This window comes from Lithohypha guttulata (genome assembly GCF_036872675.1).
Source record: "Lithohypha guttulata strain CCFEE 5908 chromosome Unknown scaffold_5, whole genome shotgun sequence".
NCBI lineage: Eukaryota > Fungi > Ascomycota > Eurotiomycetes > Chaetothyriales > Trichomeriaceae > Lithohypha > Lithohypha guttulata.
Window position 1 is genome coordinate 1,568,410 of NW_027042754.1, and position 12,991 is coordinate 1,581,400.

At 48.7% G+C, this 12,991-nt stretch overlaps 5 protein-coding genes across 5 annotated transcripts; 4 read left to right on the plus strand and 1 right to left on the minus strand.

Annotated features, from left to right (window-relative positions):
* Positions 1-224: 224 nt before the first annotated feature.
* LTR64_007026 (uncharacterized protein) lies at positions 225-2,489 on the plus strand (the record flags this gene model as incomplete). The annotated part of the gene is made up of 4 exons (XM_064901351.1): positions 225-286; positions 352-533; positions 1,013-1,223; positions 1,271-2,489. The coding sequence occupies 4 exons, from the start codon at positions 225-227 to the stop codon at positions 2,487-2,489; spliced, it is 1,674 nt and encodes a 557-aa protein (XP_064752427.1).
* A 1,100-nt stretch (positions 2,490-3,589) lies between these two features.
* LTR64_007027 (uncharacterized protein) lies at positions 3,590-3,882 on the plus strand (the record flags this gene model as incomplete). The annotated part of the gene is made up of 2 exons (XM_064901352.1): positions 3,590-3,786; positions 3,870-3,882. The coding sequence occupies 2 exons, from the start codon at positions 3,590-3,592 to the stop codon at positions 3,880-3,882; spliced, it is 210 nt and encodes a 69-aa protein (XP_064752428.1).
* An 890-nt stretch (positions 3,883-4,772) lies between these two features.
* LTR64_007028 (uncharacterized protein) lies at positions 4,773-5,255 on the plus strand (the record flags this gene model as incomplete). The annotated part of the gene is made up of 2 exons (XM_064901353.1): positions 4,773-4,788; positions 4,843-5,255. 2 exons carry the CDS (start codon positions 4,773-4,775, stop codon positions 5,253-5,255), a joined length of 429 nt encoding a protein of 142 aa, XP_064752429.1.
* Positions 5,256-5,748: 493 nt separating this feature from the next.
* LTR64_007029 (uncharacterized protein) lies at positions 5,749-9,442 on the plus strand (the record flags this gene model as incomplete). Its single annotated transcript, XM_064901354.1, has 5 exons — positions 5,749-7,426; positions 7,482-7,687; positions 7,745-8,452; positions 8,502-9,146; positions 9,206-9,442. 5 exons carry the CDS (start codon positions 5,749-5,751, stop codon positions 9,440-9,442), a joined length of 3,474 nt encoding a protein of 1,157 aa, XP_064752430.1.
* A 1,443-nt stretch (positions 9,443-10,885) lies between these two features.
* On the minus strand, positions 10,886-12,617 carry LTR64_007030 (uncharacterized protein; the record flags this gene model as incomplete). Its single annotated transcript, XM_064901355.1, is given in 2 exon segments — positions 10,886-11,098; positions 11,118-12,617. The coding sequence occupies 2 exon segments, from the start codon at positions 12,615-12,617 to the stop codon at positions 10,886-10,888; spliced, it is 1,713 nt and encodes a 570-aa protein (XP_064752431.1).
* Positions 12,618-12,991: the final 374 nt, after the last annotated feature.

The following is a 12,991-nucleotide window of genomic DNA, read 5'->3' on the forward strand; positions in this document are numbered from 1 at the left end:
AGTAGTTGTGCTGCATGAAATTGAATGAAAAGTTTTTGCGCGAAGCTGGCAATTAGACTTTCTGACAGCAATCTTTCACCCACGAGACCAGATCTGATCAAGCTCTCGCTCCCGATCTCTTGCCAGTGTTGCGCGAAGTCTTCTTCTTTGCTGGTTTCCTACTCCTGCTCACTTCAGCTACTTTGCAACAAAAGTGACCCGCTTTCCAGGATCAGATCACAAAGATGGGTCAGCCATCGCAACCAGCATCAAACGCCCTCATCTACTGCACATATGCAGCTTTTCTGTATGTGGGAATTTGAAAAGCAAGCTCAAAAACTATGGTCATATTTACTAATCACTACTGACCAGTGTTTTTGGCTTAGCCATTGCGTGGCGTCTTCGTCACCAGTCGAAAGGCGAATGGCTTTCAGCAAACCGAACACAGAAGGGTACAGTCACGCACAATGAGCCACTGCCCCCTCGTCGAATTTCGCGAAGATCAACTAACCGAAAGTCAGGCATACCACTTGCCCTAAACTTCATCGCCTCGGGTGAGTGCCTGCGACCGGTTGCGCATGCAACTTGAAGCGGCAGCAACAACTTTACGAGATCATCGACGACGAACAATCGCACATAAAACCACCATTTCCAAAGAACTTTGCCTTCGTGGCACATTTCAGGTTCGTACGCTTGCATCAGAATGATCGCTGTGCTTTTCCATAGCCAATTCGGCCTGACAAAATCTACGATTGGCTCGTCTGAGTTGGTCTGTGGAAAGCATGGCAAGCACTACGGGCGCCGATTGCAAGCTTTGGCATGAACTTTTACGTTCCCTCGACCATCCACCTTTCACAAAAAAATTGCGTGAGAGAGATGATTGAGCCGCCAGAGTGAGCATGACGCTGAGATTGTACCGTTATGACTCGATCAAGTTAATGCTTGCGTGGGAAAAGTGCTGCCGCTTCTAACATACTCCTCATCCCACAAAGTTGTCATGCTAACTTCGCTTCTTACCACACTAAAGCTCTAGGTTCAGGGATTCTTTTCACATATCCAAACATTGCGGCTATTGCAGGTGTGCAGGGTCTGGTGGTCTATGCGCTCTCTTCTAGCTTGCCACTCTTTGTGTTTGCCATTCTAGGACCTATCATTAGACGAAAATGTCCTGAAGGATTCGTCCTTACAGAGTGGACAAGACAGAGATATGGCGTTGTTACAGGATTGTACCTGTCAGCTCTGACGTAAGCTCTATCAAGGAAGATTTCGTGCAACACTAACCTTGTTCTAGCTTGATAACTATCTGGCTTTATCTTGTAGCCGAGCTCTCAGCACTTCAGCAAGTCGTCAATCTTCTTACAGGCCTCAATGGTCTGCCAGCAGTAATTGTGGAGTGCTTCGTCACAACCGTCTATACAGCAGCAGGTGGCTTCAGAGTTAGCTTCATCACTGACAATGTCCAAGGGGCCATGGTGATTGGCTTGATTATCGTTGGTGTTATCACAGTTGGAGTTGAGACTGATATTCAGCGGGACCTGATTGATACATCAGGTTACCTTGACGCAAGCCTCCTTGGCTGGCAGCTCGTCTATATTCTACCCGTGGCTATATTGACGAATGACTTCTTCTTGTCTGGATTCTGGATGAGAACTTTCGCTGCCAAGACAGACAAAGACTTGTGGATCGGCATTTCCATCGCTGTGGTTGTCATCACTATCATTCTCACGCTTGTTGGTGTTGGTGGTCTACTTGCTGGCTGGTCGGGAGTGCTCGGCAATCCGCCTCAGCCTTCAGGGTATGAGTTGTTCCAACTTTTCGAGACTCTGCCAGCTTGGGTCGTCGGCATTGTTCTTGTAATGGTCGTCTCACTCAGCACAGCAGCATTCGATTCGCTTCAATCTGCTATTATCTCGACTGGCTCAAACGATCTTTTCCGTAACAAGCTCAACATCTGGGTGATCCGCGCAATTATCGTGGTGGTCTTCATACCTACGGTCGTCGTTGCCTTGAAGAGCCCAAGTGTGTTGCAGATCTACCTGATCTCCGATCTGATCAGCGCGTCCAGCATTCCAGTCCTGGTGATCGGCCTGAGCTCTCGCTGCTATTGGTGGCGTGGCTTTGAAGTAGTTGTTGGTGGTCTTGGCGGCATACTTACCATCTTCCTCTTCGGGCTTGTCTACTATGATGGAGATAGTAACAGGGCTGGCCGTCTCCTCCTCCTTGAAGAAGGATTGTACGCGAGCGACTGGTCCGCGTTTGGTGCCTTTGTGGCTGCACCTGTTGGTGGCTTGCTCTGGGCAGCAGCAGCTTTTGCACTCAGGGTTAGCGTGCAGTGGATGCTGGCCAAAAGGGCCGGAAGACGCTTCGACGCTTTCGACAGGCCTGCTGCACCAGATGCAAGTTTCTATACTGGACGAAGGTATGACAATGTCGAGAGGGATCACGGTGTGGTAAGAGACGAGGACGGGGTCGAGAGAAGTGTTAGCGACGTGAAGGGGAAGTTCTTCTAAACATCCAAAGCCGGGCAAATACTTGCAAGGTGGAGCAGACTAGAAAGTCTTCATGTCTGTCCAACGAGAGCATCACGATCACGTCGCAATAGGGAGAGAAGTACTGGAGGGAAAGTGGTTTCAGCAGCCTCCACTTTCCAACGATGTACTGTGCTAGAACCAAAGAGTCTAAGCTTTTTATAATGTCATTGTATGCGTTCAAATTAATTGTGAAGCATCCTTCCTAGCCAAAGCAGTCACCTGGCAATATTCTGGAAAATTCATTGCATCGTTAGCGAGGTGGCTCTACGGCTGATCAAGAAGACGAAGCGCGACGCGTAGGCTTCGTGTAGTACTCGACTGCTCGAGTACATCTCATTTCCTCATTTCTGATCTCCATTACACTTTCTGCACCTCGAACACGTGAACTTCTCAGGAAGGTACGATTGTGTCGTCGAGCAGCTATATCTGCCGAATATTTGCTCCCAATCAATACGGTTTGCACAAATACAGACGCCTCTTACTGAGTCTTGCAATCTAACTATCATCAAATTGATACTGGCACGCTGAAAGTCTCGACAACAATCTGACACCATTACATCTCTTGCTCAGAAACGTTTGGCAATTTCGCAATCATGTTGAAGACAGTGTTGTATGCACGTATTTTGTGTTTGTGGGAAGCTATATGCTTGCGACATGACTATTGCCCTCCCTAAGCCTCCTGTGTATACATTTATGCCAGAAGTTGAGGTTCGGATCCCATTTCTTCGATATCTAGAGGTTTGTCAATCTGATTGACAGCAGCAAAGGATCAGCTTGCTCGATGTGCGTCATGAAGATATATTTCCCAGCTGCTCAAGTCATGATGTTTATTCTTCTCCTTCTTCTTCACCCTATACATCCTCCGTTTTGATCCAGCATGGCCAAAGGTAAAGCATCCAACAAATGTGGGGGCAAGAAGGCCTCGAACCCTGTAGAGTAGAAGGGTGGCACATCCAAAGTGCCAAGCTGCAGTGTTTCTTGTGAAGGACGAGGTCACATCTATACAGACAGCTAGTTGTCTGCCAGCACCAAAAAGTATTCCTTTTGCGGGTAATTTGAGGACAAACGACTTCAAAACCATGCATGAGGAGGATCATGTGTTGTATCGCTACTACATCACGAATATCCAGCGACCGGAGCCAAAGCCTAAGTCAGAATCAGCTTCCAAGGCTCAGAAAGAGAGCGAACATGCGGACAAATCCAAAGAGACCAAGGGCTCGGAACTTCAAGTCAACCAGAATAACTCAGAGGCCTTCTACACAGTGACTCCAAGGAAGTAGGTTACAACGTGACGCATGTCGCTGAAGCAGTATGTACCCCAAAGTTGAGAGTGTTGCCTTTCCTGACAACTTGACATAGACACATCAATTGAGCTACCTCTTTGGACGATGTAGTTGTCCAGTAGGGCTTGTGCCGGCAGCATACTACGCAGACCTCGCATGCGACAGAGCTCGCTGCTATGCTCGTGCATGGTATACAGGTGGGTCACCATGAACACAGCAGGACGAGGACGCACAAGCTTTCGACTTCGACCTTGGTGACTTGAGTGAGCGCATGTTCTACATTTGAGCACAATCATGGCAGCGGCTCAGGTGCGACGGAACCTCAATGCTAACAAACTCTCGATGAATATTACGATGACTTTTACGACTTGACGACGACTTTTTTTCGTATGTGCTTCGGAATGAACATGGATATTGGCCAGGCGGTTGTGTTTTCGGGAGTTGAACTTCAAGGAGTTTTCGCAATTATTGCTCTAAAATTTATTCTGGAGACATTTGGATATCCGTCTTTGATCTTTTTTTTCATCTTGTGTTCGGGCTCTTGTCGATGCTTGCTCTGCTGACTCATGATATACTTGCTGAGTATGGCTCAGGGTGTGGTTGTACAATTGGGGCAGTGCCTTTAGCAAGCAGTTGCTGGTTGGGTTGACCGATGGTCTGCATGTACTTTCATTGGTCTGGTTCTCAGGCACCATTGTGCATCGCCTTATCTAACTACTCGACTAGAGCTTAGTAATTGTGCATGCAAGATAATTAGAGGCTGTGAAGGGAGGATCTGCAAAAGGTATAGTAGGCGTTCTACGTCATTTGATGGACGTGACACTGCTGTCAGGAGTATTACCTTCAGCCAGGCCTTACGAAGACGCTCTGAGTCAAATAGACAAGGAGTTCTTGACAATCCCGGCTTCGCAATAAGTGAACGCAAATCGCGAGTATCAATTTACACAACTTTCGTAAAAGGTCAACAAAGTCTACCACGATGGGAAGCAGCGAAGGTAAGTTTAGCTCGACGCAAGTGGGGCGTAGCGACTGACTGATCCACCCAGCAGCAGCAGCACCTCCAGCGTCGCGTGCAAACTCTACCACACAACAACGACAGCAAGAAAGCAGCGAGCATGACAATCCTCCTCCTCCTGACTACGATACACTGTCCCTAGCACCACCCGGTCTCGAAGACACCTCCAGTACTTATCATCCAAGTTTCTCTCATGTCCCCAACCAACGCGCTCAGACTCCAACCGACGCTTCGCAGAAGGGAAGAAAGTCCCTGAAGCAGCAATGGGTAGAGTTCAAACAAGAAGATGGCAGGCGGAAACCTGCCAATGAGAGGTATGAGACGGTCTCTGCTGCTGAGGCTGATCGTATCACCGGACTGGATAAGCATAGGGCGCTGGAGGAGAAGAAGGCTGCGGAGAGGAAGAGAGGTGGGAAGAGTATGCTGGGGATGCTGATGTTAGCCTGAAAGGACCGACAATACCTTTTCTTCGAGGCCATTCCATTAGCCGAGCTGAATGTTCTTCTACATCATGTTTCCTTGAGGCAGCTGAATACGTTGAGTTCCAGGTTTACACATCCCTCATGACCCAGCAATGTCGGCAGGTGAGTGGTGTTGCCACGAGACAATTATCTACTACCATACAAGCTTTGCTTCCTCATCTCTTGCCAGATTGTTTTTGCTGTGGTTTGAATTTGGCCAGGTACAAGCGGCAACCCAGACTTGATTGACGCTTGAACACAGTTTGTGACTCGTTTGCGAATCGAAAAACCTAGCTACAAACACTTCTATCGACGGTTTGAGCAGATCCAAAGACGTTTGTGGTTGCAAATTTTCCATACTGGCAAGTCGTTGACAAGCAACCACGTCTGGTACTTAACCACGAGCTGACAGTGCTGAACTTAGGATCTTATCATCTTTCATCATCAAATATTCGAACAATCCTGATCAGGTTTACACAATGCCTAGCGCAGATACGAAACGCAAGAAGAACGAAAAGAAAAATGCTGCTAATAATGCTGCTGCCAGCAACCGAAATATTCCGGGCTACAACCCAATCCAGACATCAAGTAGCTCGAGCAATCAAGGGAGTCAGCTCTCGGGTCGAGGAGTTGCTGTGACACCCTCAGGGCTCCCTCCCACGCCCACGGGCTCAGTAAGCCAGTCCTTGGCCACGCAGCTCAAGCTGCCTTCTGGCACTACTGGTTACGGCAAGAGGAACGATTCGTCTGCAAGTGAACCAGCTGGGGTCATTGCTCCCGCTAGATTCCAGAACTCCAGTACTGCTTCTGGGTACTCAGGTACAGCAGCCGTTACCACAGGATTTCAAACAACCCAATCCCCTGCTCAGCAAACCCAGGACCCTAGTCAACAAAAAGGCAAGCAGGCCGCGTCTGGAAATGCCGACCAACATGACACAGCTGACACTACACAATCTGCCCACATCTCATTAACAAGTGACCATAGAACACGACCTACCGAGGCTAGGCAGTTGAACACAAACCATTTTCCAATCAGTATCAACGCGCAGGTTTTGTACCAATACTCCCTGGATATCAAGCAATTGCCTAAGCCACCATGCGAACGTAGTGGAGCTGCGGGAAAGCAAAGAGAGGTAGACAACTCCTCCAACACTACCGATGGTGATAATAAAGAAAAGAAGATCTCAGCACGTATCAAAAGACGAGTCATCCTGCTGTTGCTGAAGGACATCCGTTCACAGCACCCCGATATCGGTTTCGCCAGCAACTTCAAAACAGATCTTGTCACTTCCGCGTCGATCAGTAACATACTTGTTCAGCAGCCAATCACCGTCGATTACTATGACGAAGATGAGGTGAGGCCCCGAGCTGAGTGTAACAAGTTTGACATCACATTTGGCGAAGAAAGGGTTGTACCGGTGGATCGCATACTTCAATACCTCAGGGGAGATGGTCCACCATTCGCGGGATTCGCTGATGTAGGGGCCGCCCGCAGTGCTCTCGGTCAAGTCGAGAGTGCCCTGAACATCATCATAAGCCAAAAGCCAAATGAGTTGATGGAAAGAACGCCAAATCAGCAGCGTCAGCCCGGAGTCACGTTCAACGGAGACAAGAAGTTCTACGACGTGCCGGAGCACCTCGACTTCGATCAGAGTGATTCTATGAGGTCAAATCGAAATCCAATTCGCGACGGTTATGCTTGGGATCTCCGAAAGCCTGGTTTCTTGCTTGCACTATCAGGATATTTCAGGTCTACCAGAGGACTTCATCAAGCATCAAACCCGTTATTGCTCAATATCAACACAACCACAGGTTGCTTTCACTATGGCTCACGCGATCAGATGAAAACTGTCAACCAACTCATCAGGGACTTCCGTTCAACATCACAACCCAGCTGGGAGCACACAGAAGACTTTGTCAAGGGTCTACGTGTCATGACTACTTATCGGCGAGCAAGCCCGGCACTGCAGAAAAAGTTTCAAGACGATAGTATTGGGGAGGTCAGGGAATCAATTTTCACTATCGCAGGTTTGCCACTTACAAACAAGAAAGGCATGAGCACATACTGGCACGATCAGAATGAGCCAACCTCGGGCAACGTAAGCTTCCTTGACAGCAACGAAGTCTTCACGTCTGTCCACACCTATTTCAATACTAGTAAGTACCCAAAACAGTGTCTCGTTGCGACGGCATGCTAACTATCGTTGTGTAGCACACAATGCGGCTGTAGATGCTTCGGATTTCGTGGTGCGCATTGGCTCGAACAACTTTCAGCCCGCTTCAAAGTTGCGAGTTCTTCCAGGTCAGTCATACAAGGCTCATGCAGAACCGATCATACAGGGATCCAGACCTCCCGCAGAAAATTGGAATCTGATCACAGGTCGTGGCTTGTCTATGTACAGGTTAGACCCGTTGAAAGTAAGTAAAAGCAGTAGCCATCTCAATGCCATGTTTCTTTTGCTAATACCGTTATAGACCCAGCATTTTGGCCTCACCCATCCGAATAGTGCGAATGACGCCTTGCGAGTTGGTTACCACAAATTGGAATGGCCGCCGTTCTTTTATAGGACGCAAGGAGCACCAACAGCGCAATCGTTGGTAACAACACTGAAAACGCCATCATGGGGTCTCAGGAACCAGCAATTTGCCAAAGGTGCTGATGTGAGTGGGGATTGGTCGTACGTCGAGCTCTACAATCCCGGATCCGGACACCAATCGAACGACATGGATATCTGGAGAACAGTCGAGACTTTCGACAATGATCATGTTGGCAAGTACGGTCTCAAAAACGCCAACTTGACATATAGCGAGCTTGACTGGGACCACCATCGGATAGGTTTGGACGGCAACCTCCTAACGGGATTGCGTGCATTTCGCAACCGCTTTTCGAGCATCAAACTTCTCCTATTCATGATTGGACATACAAAACCGGGAGATGCCGCTCCTTTCTACAACATCGTCAAACGTTGGGGCGATATTGAGGCTGACTTGCCCACAATTTGCCTCCTGAAATCGCTTGGCAAGAATGGACGAGCACAATACAGTACCAACGGGGCTCAGCTCGGAAATCTCATGCTCAAGTTCAATCTCAAGACCGACGAGAGGTCTGTCAATCATCATTTAGGAGTGGAAAAGAGGTCACCTCTACTCAGCAAGGGGACCATGCTTGTGGGTATAGACGTGGTAAGTCCACCTTGTTGAGCGTTTTCGGGAGTGTCTGCTAACTAATCAGACTCATCCCAATGGCAAATATGTCAAGCCCGCTCCAAGTGTCGCCGCTATGGTAGCTAGCACTGACGAGCACTTCAATCAATTCCCAGCAAGTCTACGCACCAACCCCCGTCCAGAGGACGAGGCCAAGTACAGGCAAGGCCAGGAAGAAGTCAAGTGTTTGGAACCAATGCTCGAGGAGCGCCTTGACGCCTGGCTACGCATTAACGGAGACGCGTCTCTGCCGCATCGTATCATTTTCTTCCGTGATGGTCTCTCAGTGGAGCAATTCGAAATGTGCCGAAGTCGTGAGTTGGGACAACTCCAAAGATGTATCACCAAAAAGTATGGTGAGCTTGGATGTTCTATGCCAGAGATTCTCTTGATCTGTGCGGTTAAGAGGCATCACTGCAGATTCTTCCGTCCCCTCGACAACAACAATCGCCATGACTTCGCCAAGCTTGACAACCCAGCCTCTGGTGTTGTAGTCTTTAACGGCGTCACATATGGCCAAAACGAGGATTTCTTCCTGGTCAGTCAAGACACGATCAAAGGTACCACCCGACCGACACATTACGTGGTTCTCCACAACGAAATCACAACGCTGATGGTAAATTCGCAGACAGGTTCAACGAGACCTGTTACCATCTACGACATCGCTGAAATGGTAAGTCGCGACAAATGTCAATTCCTCTCATCACTGCGTTCACTCTCTAACATTTTTAGGTGTATCAATTGTGTTGGGTTTATGGTCGCTGCACTAAGACTGTTGGACTGGTTCCTCCAGCTTACTACGCAGATCTTGCCTGCACTCGTGCCCGCATCTACATGAGTCGAGTCTACAACCCTGGACTCAGACTAAGTAGAACGGAGACATATGATCCGACTACCAATCCTGCCCACAGACTGCCTCTGGGTCCGCGCAAAGGCAGCGCGCTCAGTCACAGAATGTACTACATCTAGCCGTTGAAAGCTTGACTGATCTAGTACAATCTGACGATCCATATTGTGAAGTCACACGACAGGAACCAAGCTTCTTCCTTGGTCAGCAACAGAAACACGGGTTTTCAGCTCCAAGATCTCTGAAGACGATGTCAGCTCGCCTCACTTTTTTGACAACAGTTGCTTTTTTTTACACGGACGATCTTCGTTTTTGACTAAGAGGCACACATTCAAAAAACAACTCACCAAAGTCATTCTTTACAAGCTACAACTCGGAAAATGCGAGCCAGTGTCCTGACCGAGAACGACGCGGCCGGCACACATCAAGGAGTTATCTGGTTTCATGGTTTTTAGTGCATCTCATTTTCTTTTGTCATTGCGTATGTTATGAAGGAGTTGGGAGCTATTTGTGTAGGTATTGTTCGGGTCTGAGAGAAGGAAGAAGAAGAGCAACAACGTTATTCTGAGAAGTCGGGAATACAAAGTCCTCGCTTGGTCGAATTGCCCTTAGTCGTCTGGTTTCACTCTTCTGCTATTGCTCTTTTTTTCCGGCTCTCTGAGCACACCATGTAACTTGAGAGCCGCCTCAGAGACATTGTGCAGTGCTCAATGCCACGTCTTCCTCTGAGTATTGCAGATTGTATGCAAGGTTGAGTTTCTATTTACTCCTACGGAATTTAGGCCAGCGGCTTTGAGGTGATGCAAATCACCACAGGTCAAAGAAGCACGAATAGAACAGCAAGGCGATTTGCTAATTGGACAAGGGCAGAAAGGTAATCACAGTAGGAATTATGATGGGCTTTTTCATTCACTCTCCTACTTTCTCTGCTTCCTACAGACACGGTCCTTTCTCTCGCATCTGACTCCAGGCGACTTACTTACAGTGTGCCTTGCTCTATGTGCACCCCCAGCTCTTCTTCCATTTCTTCACCCTGATTACTGTTCACAGAACTTTCACATACGCCAGCGCTTCTCCTACCACATAAACCTCAATAGATATTCTTTTTTCCACCTTGTACAAATGAACCTTCCATGCATGTAAATTATGCTTGCTTTTGTCCATGAACAGTACGCTGCATCTCCTGTGAGCGTATGTGCAACAACAAGCCCTCTGAGCTCCTGTACAGTCGGAAGCAAAAGTGAAACAGAATCCAACAGAGATAAGAACGACGCAATAATCTTCAAAGAGCAGCAACTGTGTCTGGCTCGTCAGACTGTGCATGCTGGCCCTCCTGCTTTTTGACGTTCGTCGAAGCACCCGTAACACCGACGCGATGCTGGAAAAAAGACAAAGGAAATACCATCTCGAAAGGGTGGTGGTAATGCGAAAGTGAACTCGAAAGACTTTGGTTTGGTGAACTCTTCGTGGGGTTGGCCAATACTTCGTCTGTATTTGATCAAGTCGACGTCAAGCGGAAGTTGGATGTAATTGACGCTGGTCTTTCTCGAAGTGGTTGCCAGGGATTATAATGCAACATCAAGCACAAGGCTAACATCCTGCACCTGCGATCCGGCCAAATCCTCCAATACAGGTATTAGATCGAGCAGCTCGTTATCGTGTGCATCGGAGAACCAGGACGATATTGGTACAGCATGCTGTGGATGGAAGATGTACGAGGTTGGAGAGTTGTCAATGATGATGGTCTCCTTCAGATCGCGACCGACTTGCGAAAGATCCTGTTCCAAATTAGCATACGAGTACGGATCGAAGTGATCGAGTACTTGCCTTGACGTAATTGCCCTGATGGTTATAACAGCTTTCGCGGAAAAGCCGATGATGCACGACATGATGGATGTCTAGCTGATCGAGCAAGGGGTCGCCATACTTGGAGACCGAGGCTGTGAAGACGACGACTTCGTACAGCTCACCAACTCTTTTCATGAACTGGTCAACGCCAGGCCTCTTGATAACATAGACATTATGATATTGACCTTCGATCTCCACTGGGATTGTGAAATCTGCTTGATTGAGAATTTTGAAGCTGCTGTGCACGAGTGTTTCATCTAGATCGAGAATCAAGCATTTTCGTCCTTTCAGATGTGACTGAACAGGTGGTAATAGCCATTGCTGCTTCCTCTCTGGCTCGGAAGTTGGAACAGGAGGCACATCGGTGGAAGTCTGGTTTGCCATGACCTGCCTGTTGCGTGTCTGAGGTGGTGGAGGTGGGGGTAAGGGTACAGGGACGACATCGTGTGGTTGGATCGGCTCATCTACAACGTGTTGTTCCTCGACAGGTGGCACGATGGGCGCATCGACCATGTCAGTGTCGAGATCTCGTCGGTCATCTCTTGGAGGTGGAGGAAATTGCAATTGAGGTTGCTGGTCTGGTCGAATTGCTTCAACAGTCTGAGGTTGGGCAGCGGTGACTTGATCATGGAAAAGAGTGTCAGCCTGTCGACTGCTTTCAGGCTGTGACGAAGACTCGGATTGGGACACTGGCAGGTCAGATGAACCAGATAATGGTACAGCAGTAACGTCAGGCTTATCGTGAGATATCTCGTTCCTGCCAACTCGCGGCCGGGAGTCTTGTCTTGACTTTTCCGACAGTACAGGTTTCTCATCCACTATTGTCGGGGGATCGAGCTTCTCGGCATGCTGGGGCTCTTGTTCCCTCGTCTTCTCGGACATGACAGGTTCAGTAGGCTCATCTGGAATAGCAGCTCGTTGTGGGGTGGGCTCAATCTTCCTTTGCTTGGCTGGTACATCAGGTTCTTCTGACTTGAGGGTATCCGAGTCTTCATCAGCTCGACAGCAGTTTAGAAAGGATAGAAACCCTCCAGATTTCTGCTTACGTTCAGGACGGGCGACATTGTTTTGCGGCACAGCAGGTGGATTTTCCCTGGACTCTAAAGCTTTCGCAGCATTACGCGCAGACCTTCGACTGCTTCTGCTTCCTTGTCTACTCCGACTGATCAGGCTACGTTTCGATCCGCGACGTGGGCTTGGAGGGGGTTCACTCGTATGGTCAGGATTCGTGGGAGGCGCCGATGTTGTAGTTGGTTGTTGTGAGGTCGAACGAGGTGGGATGTTCAGCGCATTCTGTAGTGTCTTTTCGGATGTGGCGTTGTTGACATCGGAACCTAGAGTCAAAAGAGTGTCAGAATTCAGATCTGATAAGGATGCGACGGTCACAGGTCGCATGAGCGAGGGTGAAACAGTACCTGTTACAGGTTGAGCGGCAGCATTACCACTCATGTGGGGCGACGCGGCCAGGTGCGGCCAAGAGATGACCAGTTGGCAAAGTTCTCAGACTTTGGAATCGAGTCAACGATAGAACATGCGCGGTGAAAGTCGGAAGAAGGTAGAGTGTGTCCAAATCCGATGGAAATGAGTCAAAGGTGAGAGTAGAGGAAGCGACAAGAAGCAGAAGCCGGGCGGCTGAAGCACAATCGATCGAAGCAAGACAGCTACTGATTGGTGCACTCAGACAGGGGCCGTGATGGAATCCCACAATTGAGTCTGCGATGCGCGACTGAGAAGGACGATTTGTGACTCGAGTACTGAACGAGTAAGTGCCGACCGACGATGACAATGTCTCGACGAAGAAGTTGCGAACGCGACGTGTGACA